Source organism: Dysidea avara, chromosome 6 (assembly GCF_963678975.1).
Source record: "Dysidea avara chromosome 6, odDysAvar1.4, whole genome shotgun sequence".
Classification (NCBI taxonomy): Eukaryota; Metazoa; Porifera; class Demospongiae; order Dictyoceratida; family Dysideidae; genus Dysidea; species Dysidea avara.
In genome coordinates, this window is record NC_089277.1 from 15,897,503 (window position 1) to 15,914,475 (window position 16,973).

The 16,973-nt window shown below is 40.5% G+C and overlaps 1 protein-coding gene and 1 long non-coding RNA gene across 3 annotated transcripts; one reads left to right on the forward strand and one right to left on the reverse strand.

The window, feature by feature from the left end:
* Positions 1 to 10,015: 10,015 nt before the first annotated feature.
* LOC136258143 (E3 SUMO-protein ligase ZBED1-like) lies at positions 10,016 to 11,917 on the reverse strand. Its single transcript, XM_066051454.1, has 2 exons — positions 11,545 to 11,917; positions 10,016 to 11,489 (listed from the first exon to the last, which is right to left on the reverse strand). Exon 2 carries the CDS (start codon positions 11,467 to 11,469, stop codon positions 10,159 to 10,161), a length of 1,311 nt encoding a protein of 436 aa, XP_065907526.1. The 5' UTR covers positions 11,470 to 11,489; positions 11,545 to 11,917; the 3' UTR covers positions 10,016 to 10,158.
* Positions 11,918 to 13,985: 2,068 nt separating this feature from the next.
* On the forward strand, positions 13,986 to 14,577 carry LOC136257811 (uncharacterized). 2 transcript variants are annotated; one of them, XR_010702173.1, is made up of 3 exons: positions 13,986 to 14,254; positions 14,300 to 14,411; positions 14,497 to 14,577. It is a non-coding gene; the product is annotated as an uncharacterized lncRNA (long non-coding RNA). The 2 variants fall into 2 exon arrangements; XR_010702174.1 differs by lacking the exon at positions 14,497 to 14,577 and adding an exon at positions 14,460 to 14,476.
* The last annotated feature ends 2,396 nt before the right edge of the window (positions 14,578 to 16,973 follow it).

A 16,973-nucleotide genomic window follows, 5' to 3' on the forward strand; every position in this document is an offset into this window, starting at 1 on the left:
GTCGCAGGAAGAAGCCACGTCTGTTTTTGTTGGGCTGCTAGACATTGTCCGTATATGGGGAAGTTCAGCTCCCCCCACTTCCTTAAGGACTTGGCTGCTGCCCATTCTTGAAAATCCTTATCATATTTTAGCCATTGTGTTCCCAAATCATTGGACAGCTGTAGAACTAGGTGTAGGTGGGCTGCCAACCCTGTTGCTTCCTCTTTGGTAGTATTGTTATCAGAAAGTAATACTGCCATAAACCTGGAAAAAGCCTGGATCCATGACAGTATATCTGTGATATGACTCCTTTTCTTTCTCTGTCCTGAATCAGAGAGTATCCACTGTCCAGTGGCATTGACTGTTAGTTCAGCTGGTTGGGTAGCATTCTCTTCGAGTAGTGAAGACAGGTCCACAAATTCCCATCGCCTGATTTTTTCAACCAGCTTAATTGGAAGAGGGGGCATTCCTTCTGCCACAACCATCGAGGGTGCTGGGGTACTGGGTAGTACATCAGATGTGCTGGCACTGCTGAGTAGAGATGGCAGTGAGGGAATGGATGGTACCAGCAGTGGATCAATAGGCAATGACGGCCAGGATGCCAGGGGTACTCCTGCAAAAGGAATACACACACATGAGTTGCTGCCTTGGTACAGTGGACCTGTGGGTCCTTGCAAGTATAATGAGCCATTTAGTGGCGGATGACTACTGACTGGTAATGATAGTTGCTCTCAAATTGTGTTTGTTAGTTTTGCCAGGTAAGCTGCTTGATAATTAAGCTTAACATTTGACTGGTTCTGTTGCCTTTGTCTGAGGCTGATGAATGCCAGCCTATACTGCTGGAAGCTAAATGTCAATTAGCTTCTGCTGCTTGGAACTGGTAGTTGATGTCTACCAGCTTCTGGGTCACATATAACACTTAACCACAAATGCATCCCCCTCTGGTGTGACCTCTTGCTGTGGGTGCTGACCAATCAAAATGTTAGGTTTGCTGCTTTAGAAAAAGGAGGGTAATCCTCTTGGGTAATACGGTAGCCAAGAATTAAGAATTCTTGTCTGCTTCAATGTATAAGTTCTAACATAGAAAATGCTGGAGGGACAAATTGTCCAAACTGATGGAAAAAACCCACATAAGAATGCAAACTACTCCTAGCTGTCAGGACTTGTAAATTAGAGCTCTATCGGTTGGTAACTAGATTACATTATAGGGCTTACCTCCACTGGCTGAGCTCGTGTTGGATGGTCTTGATGATGGCCTTGGGTCTTCTATCGTGGTAGAAGAACTGCACTGCAAAGGGCTTGTAGCTGATGGGGAAGATTGAAGAATTAGTGCCACAGCTCCTGCAATCTGCTGAATTGTTTCTGCTGAGAAGCTACTCGAGACTGGATTAACAGCATAGCTGCTGATTGAAGCTGAACTTGTAGCTGTGACTGGTGGAGCAGGTGCAGCTGATGAAAATGGAGGAACTTCTTCTTCTGACATTCTCAAGTCTGGTGGTCTTGAAGCAAATTCAGAGACACGAACTCCTGAAACTTCTTGCACTTGCCGAGTAACACAATGGAGTGAGAGATGCTGGCGAGTCCCTTTATACCCTGTCTAGGAATGTGTTTACCTTAGTAACCTGACACCTCCTCTGGGGTCCAAACCCTACCCATAACTTGTTTACCTTCTCAACCAAGCTGTCCTCTCTGGGACAAATGCTTTAAGGAATGTGCAATGTTGAATGCTGCCATAACGACCAGATGGACACCTCACAAGGGAATGTGCTGTGTTGGAAGCATCTTAGCAGGGATGGATGTGTAGTGCTGTTGACCTGCCAGTTAACCCTGTTTAACCTGCTGTTAAACTTGTACTAAATAATGTTGTACTAATATTTCATTATGCTCCACCATGACGTACTGATTAAATGTCCACTAGTATATCTTCAGGTGTAGGTGACCTCCCTTGTTTCACTAATTTTTTTGATGACCCCTAATCAAATTTAAATTCCCTAATTTTTCCTTGCGTTTCTTTGTTTACTGTTTTTATAACGTCACTCTGACTGGTGAACGCACTCATACCACATCAAAAGAAATAATGACACCAGACTTACTATTTTCGTCTGTACAAACATTTGAACAATCATTTGTTGAAAAGTGCAAAGTTGCCATTTGTTCAGCTCAGTCCATTACACAGTGTTACAAATAGTACGAGAAGTGACTCTGCAATCAATCCAGCAATACAAAAGATATGAAAAATTCCCTTTCCCTTTATAAACGTAAGGAAGTCATTGTGCACTGTGTCAATTGACACCTTGAGCTGTCAGCAAATAGAAATGAAGCCATCTTTCCCGTGTCAAAATTCAAGCTCAACTATCCCTACCACACCACACCCTTTCCTTACCCTACTGCTTTGGGTGGACTGTATTAATGTATTGTACTATTGTTTGCATATTATTTAGTAAATGTTACTGTAATAGAAATGAGACACAAAGGGGTAAATCCATGATTGTGCATTCTACGTACTATGGTATGCCAAAAGGCACCTCTGCTGGGCTACAGTGACATTAAACAGCCAAGGTATGTGTTATGTAGGTATTGTGAGGCTGGTAACTGACCAATATTATTTTGTGAGAAAATCATGATCTCTGATATCAAGAGTTTATAATATACAGTATTAAGGAAGAGTGTCAAACTGCCAATATAGCCTGTACAAACACACTGAGTGAAGTTAACTTTGCAAGTTTTGATCCAATTGACACATTTACTGGTGGAAGGCAAGTGTTGATATGTGTTGAGATGGTAAAATCTTTGTACAAACCAAGGTATTGATATTCTATCTTACTCAGTGTATTTGCTGGAATGTACTCCTGTTAGACACTCTCTCTTACTACTTTATATTATGAACTCTTGCTAACATACTGTACAGTTACTACCATACTGTATGATACTCCTGATAAAATTGTACGTAAATATTTTCCATCCAGCCACTTAAAATGTTTTCTTCATTAATTGTCCACCATTGTATTACATTACATCAGTAATCATGTGTATCTCCTCACCAGGTGATCACATGATGATAAACTATGTCATGTGATACTGAGAAGACCACATGACAACAAAATGGCCGACCACACCATCAACAATGCCAGTGAAGACATGATGTTCCATTCATCAGTTTATATCAGAAGTATTATCCCACTGGGGATAGGGATGCCGTGATTATGCCGGCATAATTTTGGGCATAATAGGTATGTGTGGGAATCAGTAATTATGCTAGCATTTTGGGGTGATTATAAAGCTTTAACGGTAGGAAAATCAGCAGATGGCACAATTCTGTTTAAAAGATCGAGATACTCTAATAGAGTAGTCAGAAACTCTAATAGAACAGTCACTGAATATTATTTACTCTAATAAAACAATCACATTGAAACGAAATACTCTAATACAGCAACCAGCTAAAGAATTCAAGACTATTGGAAGCTTAAATATCAATGAAAATGGTCTGATACAGCAATAAACTGGCATTATTAGCCAATTATGGTGGCATAATTTTGGGAATAATGGGCAATTCTCAAAAGCATAATAAGTGATGTTTTGAGCACTGCTCAAAAGCATAATGCTCAATTTTTGGAGCACAATAGCCTCATGCCTAACTGGGGACCAAACCTGTTGATCCAAGGAGTAGTCACAATGTTGACATTAAAACTGCAGAAAAAATCCCAGACCAGTTGTGACTACCAAATCCTCTGGTAACATGTAATCATCAGCTGGTAACTCTTCAGTGTTTTATAAAATAATTTCATGTGTGTATATTAATAACTTGTTATAGAGTAACAGAAGACTAGTACTTTGTCTGTACTATACACTAACACATTCTTCCATATGTCAATTAATTTGTAATAATAACATTACAAAAATTGATATCACTACAACAATTAATTTACTGATATCATACAAGTTTTTGAAGGACACACTCTGACTTATATGGATGCCTACTTCTTACCCAGTGGGTGTTTCTGATAGTAGATATGTACATATAGGTCTTTCAAGCTGATTGTATCAACACACCTTGAACTACATTGGAACCTCTTAAAAACTTCAATTATTTACAATCTTACACAGTAGTCACAGCTCTGTCAGAGTAGACTGTTCTATTAGAGTAGTTTATGTGGACACTTAAAATAGATGTTTGTTCAATCTGAGAACGAGATGGAAATTAGCCCAGAATAGCACCAACAACACAACATGTCAACAAGTGTCTCTTAGGCTCAATAGAAAGAACCGATGGGTCAGAGTCATATGTTATGATTTCAGTAGGTCTGATCACCCTGTTGTCCCTTTTTTATTATGACTACCTTACTATAGTGACTATAGCTATGTCCCAAACATGGCTAAGGTGCACTTCATGACCTCATTAATAAGACCACCTCATTAATAGTCCATGTCCCAAATACAGTTAAGGTGTACTACGTGACCTCACTATAGTAACTATGTCCCAAACACAGTTAATTAAGGTGCACTTCATAACCTCATTAATAAGATCACCTCATTATAGTGACCATGTCAAGTAGGTCCCAAACATAGCTAAGGTGTACTTCATGACCTCCAGTGTTGGGCAAGTTACTTTGTAAAAGTAACTAGTTACATATTACTTGCAACTGAACTATTTAGTTGCAGTTACATGTTACCCATAAAATAAAGTAACTATAATAATATTACATATTATATTACTTTGTGTCCACAGCCTTAAGCTGTCACGTGTAAAACTACCACTGTATCACGTGACATGATTGCATTGTTGGACAATGTGCAAATCTTGGTTATAAGTAAGAAGCTGGTGAATAAGCTTCATTCAGTAGGCTTCGTTTGTGTTACTCAGAGGATAACTAGCGAGATTAGTAACTTCGTTACTTGTAGTAATAATATTACGTAATATTAGACTCGTTACAGTAACTATATTACTTAGGTAACGCGTTACATTTGTAAGTAAAGCAACTTGAGTTATATTACCTGTTTTTATAGCGTATTTCGTTATATTACTTAGTTACCACAAAAGTAATAATATTACGTAACGCGTTACTTATGTAACGCGTTACTCCCAACACTGATGACCTCATTAGTAGACCACCTCATTATAGTGACTATGTCCCAAACATAGCTAAGGTGCACTTCATGACCCCATTAATAAGGCCACTTCATTATAGTGATCAAGCTTAAAGCCACTTCATTATAATATTGAGGCTGCATGCATCTATGAAACAATCACTTGAATTTTCAGATTATTATCATTATACCATGGCCAGCTATTTCTGAATCTTAAAATTCAAATTTCTGAGTCTTTAGAGAACATTCCACACCCTTATGTGTTAAAAAAGAGCCACAACAGCTGAGATCTGGAACTTCTTTGTTTAGTTATTAGTGTCCAATAACAGTTCCCAATTTACCAGTACCAGTGATCCTAAAGTGTTATGCTTACAAACAGCGGCGGAGGAAGTAGTTGATATGAGGGGGGGCTGGGCTGACCCAGACTTATTTCTATAGTTTGGTAAGGGAAGACCAAAAAAAAAAAAAAAAGTCGCAACCAACTGACAAGAGCTTTCCACCTCACCAGCTACCATTTCTAGCTGATAAACTACATAAAAATCCTTTCATAGCTCGCTACACACTGACTACTTTATTAGAGTGACTGCTCTACTAGAGTATCTCGATCTTTATCACGGTTTTCAGCCCCACTCCAAGAAAGATCATTTCGGTGTGATATCATTCTGAGGGGGGGCTAAGCCCCCCCCTCAGCAGACCGAGGGGGGGCTTTAGCCCCCTAGCCCCCCCTTTCCGCCGCCTATGCTTACAAACAGTGCTACCCATATCTCTTCTGATTGATTAATTGGATTTAGCAACAACCATTGTGTTCAACAACTCTCCCGCACATAAGTAATCATGTTAATTTTAAACAACACTTTTTTTTTCTCTCTATTTCAGTACTAGGGGTGCTAGCATACTTTCAGCATGCCATGCTACTTTAAATGTGTTTGTATAACAGCTACCAGGGGGTATGACACACAATCAAATTATGTAAACTATAGTACGTTTGCGTTGAGCTGAATCCTGGGTTGTTGATTAAGAAGCCATACAAGATCAAAGGCTTTAAACATAATGTTTATGACGCATTTATTCGTAAGCCCATGTTATGGGCGCGCACTTAATTGTTGTGAATATGGCATCCAGCAGCATCCCCTTGTACTTGCCCACGCAAGTAAGTAAACTTCTGCACCCCACTGAGACCTGCATTCTTGTTGATAGCAGCATCAAACGAATCCAAAAACGTTTGCCATTCGAGTGGGTCACCGCTAAATGTTGGCAGAGATTGTTTTGGGAGTCGAGTGACTGCTTGGGGAACCCTACTACTATCGCCTAAAGTGTGTGTACTTATACCCACATGTGTGCTAGTACTCACATGTGAATCAGCTGTAGCTACATTAGAACTCGCTGAGACAGTCTGGTTGCTTGTCTCTGGCGGTGGCTGCGTGGACAGGGGGGAGATCTGAGGTGTCACGGACGGAGGAGGGCGTTGGAGTTCTGGTGGCGGCAGTCCAGCCTTTCGAATAAATTCCGACAGAAACGCGATATTCTCGTCTAGAGTTATCTGGTATGTATCGGCGTTTGTTATCTCCTCCTCGAACTCCTGTTCCGCTTCTATCTTCGCCCCAATTGCGTCGTCCAATTCCATGATTTGTCCTTTCTTGTGCTTAAGTTGGACTAGAGTAGTTTCGGCTAGCAGCTTTCTTGACTCTGAGACAGACTGGGTGCTGACGCCTTCCAGGTCGGCGGAAACCATATCTTCCACCTTCGTAATCAACTTGGTGACGCTGGCCTTAATGCCACGGCGTTTCGCTTGAAGGCGTTGAAGCTCACTCATCTCTTTCGGTCACAGCACCAATGTGAAGTATAGCGGTAGATTGCTCGTAGAACACAGGAGCGCTGAAGGAAGCTACAACACGTGTTCTCACTATAGTCTGTCTTAAAGTATTAGAAACACGCATGCGCATATGCTCTACAACAATAAGTGATGAAAGACTAAATTACAATACTATTTATATTATAAGAGTGAAAATCCGTCTGTCTGTCTGCATTCCATTTGATGTCACGCATTGTATTCTCGAACCGCTGCGCGTTTGGAAGCGTCTTTGGCGTCACGGAAGCGCTGATTATTGAGCTCAACAATGACGCTTTCAAAAAGTTCGTGCGAGCTATCGTTAGTCGTCTAGAGGCCGTTGAAGGCAGGTGCGTAGACTAAAATTCGCTTGAATTCTTTCTATAAACCGCATGCAAACACCTATCTCAGTCCATTTGTAAAAGTCTTTATAATACTAAAATATTGCTGTAACAATGTGGTGAAGTAGATAGGTTAATGGTTTAGGTGCCTGCCTTACGTGCGCGAGGTTGTGGGTTCGAGTCCAGCTGGTGTTAATTTTTTTTTTCGTTTTGGGCACCTTTTCAGTACACCTTTTTTCGCACTGTACCGCATGTGTTTTTTCCAACTGTACACACGTGATATTTCTAATTCAAATTCATTTGATGTGCTGTGTAAGCATGTCCGAGCATGCCGCCTAAGCGAAAACGATCGTCTACTTTTTGTGCGTTTCAAGCAAAGAGACGCAAGCAGAACCAAAGATTGGATCCAGAGAAGAGACGGGAAGAAGCAGAACGACAAATACTGCACCGCCAGGAGGCTTCAACTGGAGCTACCACCTCATCCAGTGCTAGGTGTGAACTGGACTCACAACAGGGACGACGACAACGTGACGCAGAAGCCCATCGTGTGGCCCGCCAGGACGAAGAAAGAAAATCACAGGAACGGATCCACGATGCAGCTGCCCGTCGACTTGCGCGTGCGGACCCGGCTAGAGAGGAACAGCAGCGTGATACAGCTGCCCGTCGACTTGCGCGTGCGGACCAGGCCACCAGAGAAGAACAGCAGCGTGATACAGCTGCCCGTCGACTTGCGCGTGAAGACCCAGTAACAAGGAGGGAGGAGCAACAACAAGATACAGCTTCCCATCAACAAGCTCGAGCTGATCCACTCTACAGAGCTCTGGAGCAGCAGGCTAACACAGCACGCAGACAACAGGTACGTGCAAGCACACACCCAAGCTTTAGGGGGCTTAACTATCAGCCACACAACTTCTTCAACACTACAGATGTAGGCACACTTAGTGTAGAATGCACACACTGCGGCGCATTAAAATTTCCCCAGGAGACCGGATCCCTTTGTTGCTTGAAGGGTAATGTCCAGTTAGAGGCATTTCCACAGCCCCAGTCATTCTTGAGACACCTGTATGAAGGTACAAACACAGCAGGTAAACATTTTCTAGCTAGCATACGTAAGTATAATAGTGCATTTCAAATGACAAGCTTTGGCTGTACCGAGATAACTATGGCTGGCTTCAATCCTTCTTTTAGAGTACAGGGTCAAGTCTATCATCGTATAGGTAGTTTAGTTCCATCAACAGGTAAGTCTCCTAAATTTTCCCAAATTTATTTTATCGACAACCAGCAAACTGAAGTAGCTACAAGATGTGGGATAGTTGATGGGTTAAGGCTTGACATAGTTAGGGGTATTACTGAGCTTTTGCATGACGATAATCACTATGTTCAACTTATTAAGGTAGCTAAAGAAATATTTGAGCAGCATGATGAGCCAGCAAATATTAGGGTAGTGATTAATGAGAACAAACGGCCTGTAGGAGAACATGCTAGGAGGTACAATGGCCCGATGTGTGACGAGGTAGGAGTGCTAATGCCTAATGATAATGTAAATAATAGGGACATAGTTTTGCACTATAGGGATGGGTCTTTGCAGCGCATTTCTGAACTTCATAGGGGGTATGATCCTTTACAGTATCCTTTACTCTTTTCTTATGGCACCGATGGATGGCACATCAACCTGAAATTGGCTAATGGTAGGAAATTGACAGCCATGGTGTATTACCGCTACCACATCATGGTCAGGCAGCAAGTGCCTGTATTGCTTAAGGCTAAAAGGCTTTTCCAGCAATTCCTGGTTGACGCCTACTGTAAGATTGAAACTGAGCGCTTACAGTTTCTCAGGCGTGAGCAAAAGGCACTACGTGCTGATTGCTACCAGGATTTGCGGGATGCAATGGTAGATGGGGATGGTGACCCCAGGAATGTTGGTCGTAGGGTGATCCTACCGTCGTCATTTACTAGTGGACCACGCTACATGCATGAGCGTCAGCAGGATGCAATGACCTACGTTAGGAAGTATGGCCACCCCGACCTCTTTATCACCATGACCACGAATCCTAATTGGCCAGAGATTAGGAACAATCTACTACCAGGTCAAGAGCCTCTGGACCGTCCAGACTTAGTGGCCCGTGTGTTTAGGCTTAAGGTGAAGAAATTGTTAGAGATGCTCACAAAGGAGATGATTTTTGGGAAACCACGGGCTTGGCTCTACTCAACAGAATGGCAAAAGGGAATGATAATCCAATGGGAGGCAAGTGCATGCTACTGTGTGGTGACTTCAGGCAGATTCTACCTGTCTTTCAAGGTGGCACTAGAGGTAACATTGTTGATGCTTGCCTCAAGCGATCTCATCTGTGGGACAGTGTGGTGGTTAAACAACTACACACTAACATGAGAGTGCACCTGTGTGGGAAGTTTCCTATTGACACTCTACCTGATGTTGTCCAGCTACCTGACACCATGGGAACCTTTGTGGATAGCAAGGAGGAACTGGTTTCCAGGGTGTATCCAGATTTGCTCTCTAACTTTAGGGACTTGGCTTGGCTTTCTGAACGCTGCATTCTTGCTCCTCTTAACAAGACCACTCATTCCATCAACATGACTCTGGTGGAGCAGTTACCTGGTGACTGCTGTGACTACAGGTCCTTGGACACCATACCTGATGAATCTCAGGCTGTTCACTTTCCAACAGAATTCTTGAACTCTTTAGAGGTATCTGGACTACCTCAGCATCTTCTCTTACTTAAAGTAGGCGCTCCTATTATTATTCTACGTTCTCTAGTAGTGCTCTCAGTTTCGATTAATTTAGTAATCGATTAGTCATCGATTACTAAATCGATTAATCGATTAATCTAAAAATAATACAGTACCACTAACACATATAATAAGATTTCATAGATTCAGTTATGTTACAACTATTGTAATAAGATATTAAAGTTTATTTGCATGTAAAAAACTTAACATATTCACATGTTCTGGCAACAAAGAGGATCGTTTACGGTCAGATATATTCCCAGCCGCAGAAAACAGCCTTTCAGCTGGAGTAGATGTTGCAGGTATACATAAATATTTCCTGGCCACTTTGGCTAAGAATGGAAAGCGTTCTTTGTTATTGTTCCACCACTGCAGTGGTTTGGTTTTTTTGTCAACTGGTATCTCCTTGAAATACTTTTGATTTTCATTGTGTACCATTTGTTCTAGGGAAAGATCTTCAGATGATGTGTCATCACTTTCAGTACTTATCTGCAGTAATTTATCTAAGCTACTACATGGCTGTGACCTATGAGAGTCTGCAGTTGTTACAGGTAAGGGTTCAAGATCACTGGAAAGTTCAAGTGCTACCTTGGAAACAAGATCCTGAATGAAAAGTGTTTCTCCAGAAGAAAAAGTTTTTAACCCACGAAAACGAGGATCTATGGCTGTGGCAATGCACATTGTACGGGCAGGCTCATTCATCAGTGAACTAAGATCCCAACGATTTTGTAACTGTGTTGTTGCATTCCTCTTAAATCTCTTTATTACAGGAATGTCTTCTTCATTGGGTATTAAACTGTGTATTAGTCCTTTTATAAGAGGTATAATGACTGAAAGTGAAACATACTGTTCAGCACTTAAAAACGTTGTAGCAGTCTTGAAAGGCTCTAAAACTTCCTCTAGCTTTTGTAATATCTCCCACTGATCTGATGTTAAATCAAGGTATCTTTTATCTCTGGCTGTAATGGTATCATCTCCCAGTACAGCAGTAACAGCCCATCGCTGCTCAAGTAATCTTGAAATCATGTCATATGTACTATTCCACCTCGTTGCCACATCCTGGATTAAAGTATGCTCAGGAAGTGACATCATCTTTTGCTTAGCCTTTAATCCATCTAGTGCTTTTGTACTTTTTCGAAAATGTTTTACTAATGCACGTGCAGCAGCAATGGTACGATGTATGACATCGTCATCTAAAGGACCAATCAAGCACAGCTGCAGAGTATGCCCAGCACATCTCACAGAAGTAACATTTGGCAGCAATTCTTCAAGGTCTCTTACTGCTGCCACCATGTTAGATCCATTGTCATGAACTATAGCATACACCTTTGATTCTGCAATAGAGAAATCACAGAGGACATCAATGTTCCATTGAGCAATGTTCTCTGCTGTATGACTACCCTCAAGAGGTTTGACAACTACAACATAAGTTTGCATGTCCCACTCAGCATTAATTAGATGTGCAGTTATGCCCAGGTAAGCTTCCATTCTACTGCTGGTCCACACATCTTCAGTGAGACAGACCTGATCACAAGTTAGAAATTTCACACACAGCTTGCTCACAGCATCACTATATTTGATTTCGATTGCTTTCATAAAAGTAGAAGGTGAAGGAAGGCAATATCCGGGCTCTAAAAATTTCATCATCTCTGTGAATCCTTCCCCCTTAACTGTATAAATTGGTCTCATGTCTTTTATTATAAAGGTAGTAATCCGTTCAGTAATTTCTGCTGCTCGCTCAACACTACAAGTTGATCTTGTACAGAAAAGATCCAAAGTTCTTTGCCTACAGAAGGAAGTTATGTTAATAGCTTTACTAGCCCATAATAGACAAGGCCACAAACCAAGCCTTTTGACTTTGAGGGTTTAATTACATGGGCTGAGCTTACTTGTGTACCACAGACTAATTAGCTAAATTGTTTTGCCAAATACCTTTAGTGCCATTAACAGCTAGGCTATAGCGCTGCACAGTGTAAACAGCTAGGCTATATCGCTGTACACAGTATAAAGGGCTAGGCTACAGCGTATAAACAGCTAGGATACAGCGCTGTTTCATATTCTTTACTGCCGTAGTTGTTGAAAAACAAAAAGCTACAGCGCTGTACACAGTATAAATAGCTAGGCTATAGCACGATAAACCTATGTGTGGATAACACTAGTACTACAACTGTAAGTGAGTCGTAACAGTTAATATTATTGTTACTTACAATTACTATTTTACCTGCTGGAATCGGGATCCTTAGCACTTGTAGGGCTTAATACACTGCCCACGTGGCGTCGTTTTTATTATTATTATTATTGTTACTGAGCAGACAGCACAGCTGATATGCTCAGGAATTTAGGTGCTCTGTCATCGCTGTTGTGGAGGAGTGGTACGCTAGTTCCTGATGACATAAATCACACGTCACTCGCTTGCTGTCAATAATGCTGAAGTAATCCCAGCACGCAGCTTTCTTCCTTTTACAATTTGTAGCCATTCTCACGTGACTAATCGATTACACAATAATAATTCGATGAATAACTTTAATCGATTCGTCGTTTTAATCGATTAATCGTGAGAGCCCTACTCTCTAGATCCTCCAAGGGTTACTAATGGCACTAGGTGTGTAGTTACTAAACTGTCGGCTAACACAGTAGAGGCCAAGATTTCTCACGGTAGATATGCAGGACACGATACCGTACGTAGGGAAACTTTGGCGGGGGTAAACTTTGGCGAATAGCAAGCTAAATTGCATTTGGCGAAATAAACTTTGGCGAATAAAAGCTCAATGCTTAGCTATAAAGATGCTAATCTGAGGCGCTACGAGTAATTGGCGGGTAAAACTTTGGCTAATTTGTAGCAGAACGCCAAATTCGCCAAAGTTTCCCCCCGCTAAAGTTTCCCTCTATACGGTATTATAATACCACGCATTCCTCTCATTCCGAGTAACTCGGTTTTGCCTTTTGAATTTAGACGGCTTCAATTTCCAATTGCACTTTGCTTTGCCATGACCATTAACAAAAGCCAGGGCCAAACTTTTAAGGGTGTAGGATTAGATTTGACGGACGAAAGCTTCACACACGGCATGCTTTATGTGGCACTATCTAGGGTAGGTTCAGCAGATAGATTGACACTTTTAGTTAGAGGGGATTGCAAAACACGTAATGTAGTCTATAGTGAGGTTTTTAGATAGGCAAACACATGCACTTTAGTTAGGTTTGTCTGCTGCTACTGCTGCTTTGTGATGTTGTGGATCAGCACCTGTGGATGGTGGTAAGGAAGGTATTATGGTGAAAAAAATGTATCAGATGGTTGCTTTGTATATTTATGTATGTGTGAAACTATTTATCTTTTCTATTCTTTTGTCTTTATGCATATCCTGGATGGTTTGCTCGGAGGAGGGATGACTGCAGCTACACAGTGAAATGACACGGTCCCGTGGCAGACTGTTCTTCACAACGTGGGGCACGTTGTGAAAATGGGAGCTATTTATAGACTTTGCAGCAATGATTTGAACTCTTTCTACACATGCATACAAAGCAGAGTGGAGCATTTTCCGGTTTTTCCTGTGCAGCAAAACAAAAGAAAAGGCTGGCAGGTTTTTTCCATGAGCTGTCTTGAGCTGGATGACTCAAATTTTTTTGTTTTCATTTATTATTATTTCTTGCTAGCCCCCACTCTGTGCCCATGCTGTTATATTTTATAAGCCGTTATATTTTGTCATAACAGAATCGTTGTAGTGCAGATTACAGTAATTCATGGTATGTTTGGTTGATGGTAGAATTTGAGCAACTTAAGTCACAAAATATTCCAATAAGAGTGCACTTCTCCACAATTATTGCATTCATGCAATCCTTACACCACATTGTTTCCTTAGTCTTTTATAAAGTATGTATAATAGTATATTACCAAATGTAATTTCATTTAATTTTCATGTCATTGTACATACTGCCTTGCACGATAGGGCAGGTACTACAGCTAGTATACTATATAAATGTCTGTCAATCAATACTTGACAGCACCGTCAGCGAGTGCGGAGCGAACCCCCCTTGGAAAGAAGTTAAACAGCCAAACGAAGTATCTACTTATGAAACTATGGGAGTACTTTAAGCAAGAAGCGAAGAAATGTAAAATTTCTATCAACATCACGGAGAGAATCTCGAAGGCCACCGGTATTGTATGTAATGCCTTCTTTGCTGGGTTTTGGCATACATTACGCCACGCAGGGATTTCAAGGACATCTATTAGAATGGAGCACCGCAAGAAAGGTGGTTTATTTACGCCAAGAAAAAGGTACAAAATGCACTTTGCACAAGCCCGCTCAATTGTAATCGTCAGGTACAAATGTTCACGAGTCCATGTTGATGCAGACAGTTTTGACCCAGATACTGTCAGACAAGATCCATTCATTGTACGGAAGGAAGGAAATCTATCGCTCTCAAAGATTTTGGTAAGTTAAATTTTGAAACCTGGAACTTTGTCACGTACTCCGTCTTAGGCCAAACTTAAGAATGGTGTCACGTACTCCGTCTTAGGCCAAACTTAAGAATGATGGTGTTTTCTCTTGGGGTAGAACATTGCTTTAAAGACTGTTGAGTGATATGGGATTTAAGTACAAGACGATTAATGACAAGAGGTTAGAATTGAAACTGTTTGTGCTTTAATGTCACTACACGTATATGCAGGGTATGTGAATAATATGGTTCAGCGGCATCGACTCTACCTGATTAAATGGTTACAAACCCAAGGTATATTCAGTATCCTTGGGGAATGACTGTCGAGATTTCAGTTTAGATGGTGTCTTTGTGATCACATCGGTGAACTCATCCGGGAGACTGGAGGCATACAAGTCCTCGTAGTTTCTACTTATGGAAATAAAATATCAAAAGTTAGTTTATATGCAAATGAACTTGTTTATATTATATTATATTGGTACAGAGAGTGAATTGAAGACAAAAGAGGAACTCTAAATCTGTAAAGACAGTTAGAATTCCGGTAGACTCTGACAATGGTATTGTCAATAGTCAGGTAACTAAGAACTTTATAGCAGTCACTAGTATTAAGTTCTTAGTTACCTGACTATTGACAATAATATTGTCAGAGTCTCCTGGAATTCTGAACAACATCAGAGTTCCGTCTACCATCTTCTCTCTCACCAATCACCTCTTAACACATATCTTAACTTACTACAGCATTAAAATTAAACATTTTATTATTTACATTTTTTTTCTCTCCACCACATAAGTAGCACTATTGAAGACATGGACAGTAGTCTCCTGGATGTGTCTGCGGATTTCATCAGTGAGACCCCCAAGAAGAAGCCTATGTCCCCGAAGTCTTTTGCCAAGGACGTTGTTGAACGCCTGGCAATAGTAACACCATCAGGTAGAGTCGATGCCGCCGAATTCTTAAGTTCCAATACTATGCCTATGGTACCAAACTCACACAGTGACACTGGTTGACTTGTAGATAGATCAGAACCAAGAGTTCATAATACTCGAACTCTTGAAGTACTACAAACTACTTAAGTCATCCATGATACTCAGTGTTGGGCAAGTTACTTTGTAAAAGTAACTAGTTACATATTACTTGCAACAGAACTATTTAGTTACAGTTACATATTACCCATAAAATAAAGTAACTGTAATAATATTACATATTATATTACTTTGTGTCCACAGCCTTAAGCTGTCACGTGTGAAACTACTACCTTATCACGTGACATGATTGCGTTGTTGGACAATGTGCAAATCTTGGTTATAAGTAAGAAGCTAGTGAATAAGCTTCATTTAGTAGGCCTCGTTACTTCGTTGTGGTTAGGCGTTACTCAGTGGATTACTAACGAGATTAGTAACTTCGTTAGTTTTAGTAATAATATTACGTCATATTAGACTCGTTACAGTAATTATATTACTTAGGTAACGCGTTACGTTTGTAAGTAAAGTATCTTGCGTTATATTACCTGTTTTCATAGCGTATTTCGTTATATTACTTTGTTACCACAAAAGTAATAATATTACGTAACGCGTTACATAAGTAGCGCGTTACTCCCAACACTGATGATACTTCACTGGAACTGACTAATAGGTTGAGTACCAGCGTTCAACTTTATATAAAATCCTTTGAGCCCATTATCAGAGAAATAAAGTTAGATGATGAGATCACCACACCAGGAAACTACAGTAAAATCAAATAATAATGCACATGTTACAAATAGCTACATACATTTTATGACGTAGTGTCAGACGGTTTGTTGCCAACTTGTCGAGTTACACATCAGCAGAGACCTAAATTTATTACTTAGTAAATGGCCGAGTTTTGAAAATTTCAACTACTTTAAACCTACTTAGGGATCTAGATTATTTTTTGAATAATAAATCCGAACACTGTCACAATTTAAACAACGATACGCTACAGTTTTGGAACTCCCTAGACATGAATACAGTCTGATTATGAAGAGGCATAACTATACGCCATTGGCAGACTTAGAAGGAGTCCTTTTGTTAACAAATTACTCCTCAATAGCTAGACAAATTGTGCCAACTCACAATGCCAGAGTAACTGAACTTTACTATTGAGAGTCCAATGGGTCTCCAAACTATAGTGAATTAGTAATTACTTGTGACAGTCGTACTCCCCGTATACGGACAGTTTATCATTGTAGCTAGCTAATCTAATTAGGTCTATTTGATTAGTAGGTTGAAAAAAGTGAGAGGGTATATACCTATGTTGAAAACTCTCAGTGCCCTTCTTATATAATGGAAATAAATAAGCCTCTGTGTTGATAGTGTATTTTACTTGTACGGAGGTAACAAATGTTGGACACTGCTCACGTGAACACACACAAAAATAATAAAGTTGCTACAGTAAAATTTGCTCGCCTTGATTGGAGGATTTCTTGACATAAAAAGGCTAAAGTAAGTATAAGTTTAGAACAGACTATAGTAAATAGCACACAGACAGTAACGTTCGCACTGCTGGCATCTATTTTTAGTCCCCAACTTGCTAGATC

Coding starts and splice junctions, on each gene's coding strand:
- LOC136258143 (XM_066051454.1), bottom strand. CDS start 11,469: ATGGAAGCTTACCTGGGCATAACTGCACATCTAATTAATGCTGAGTGG.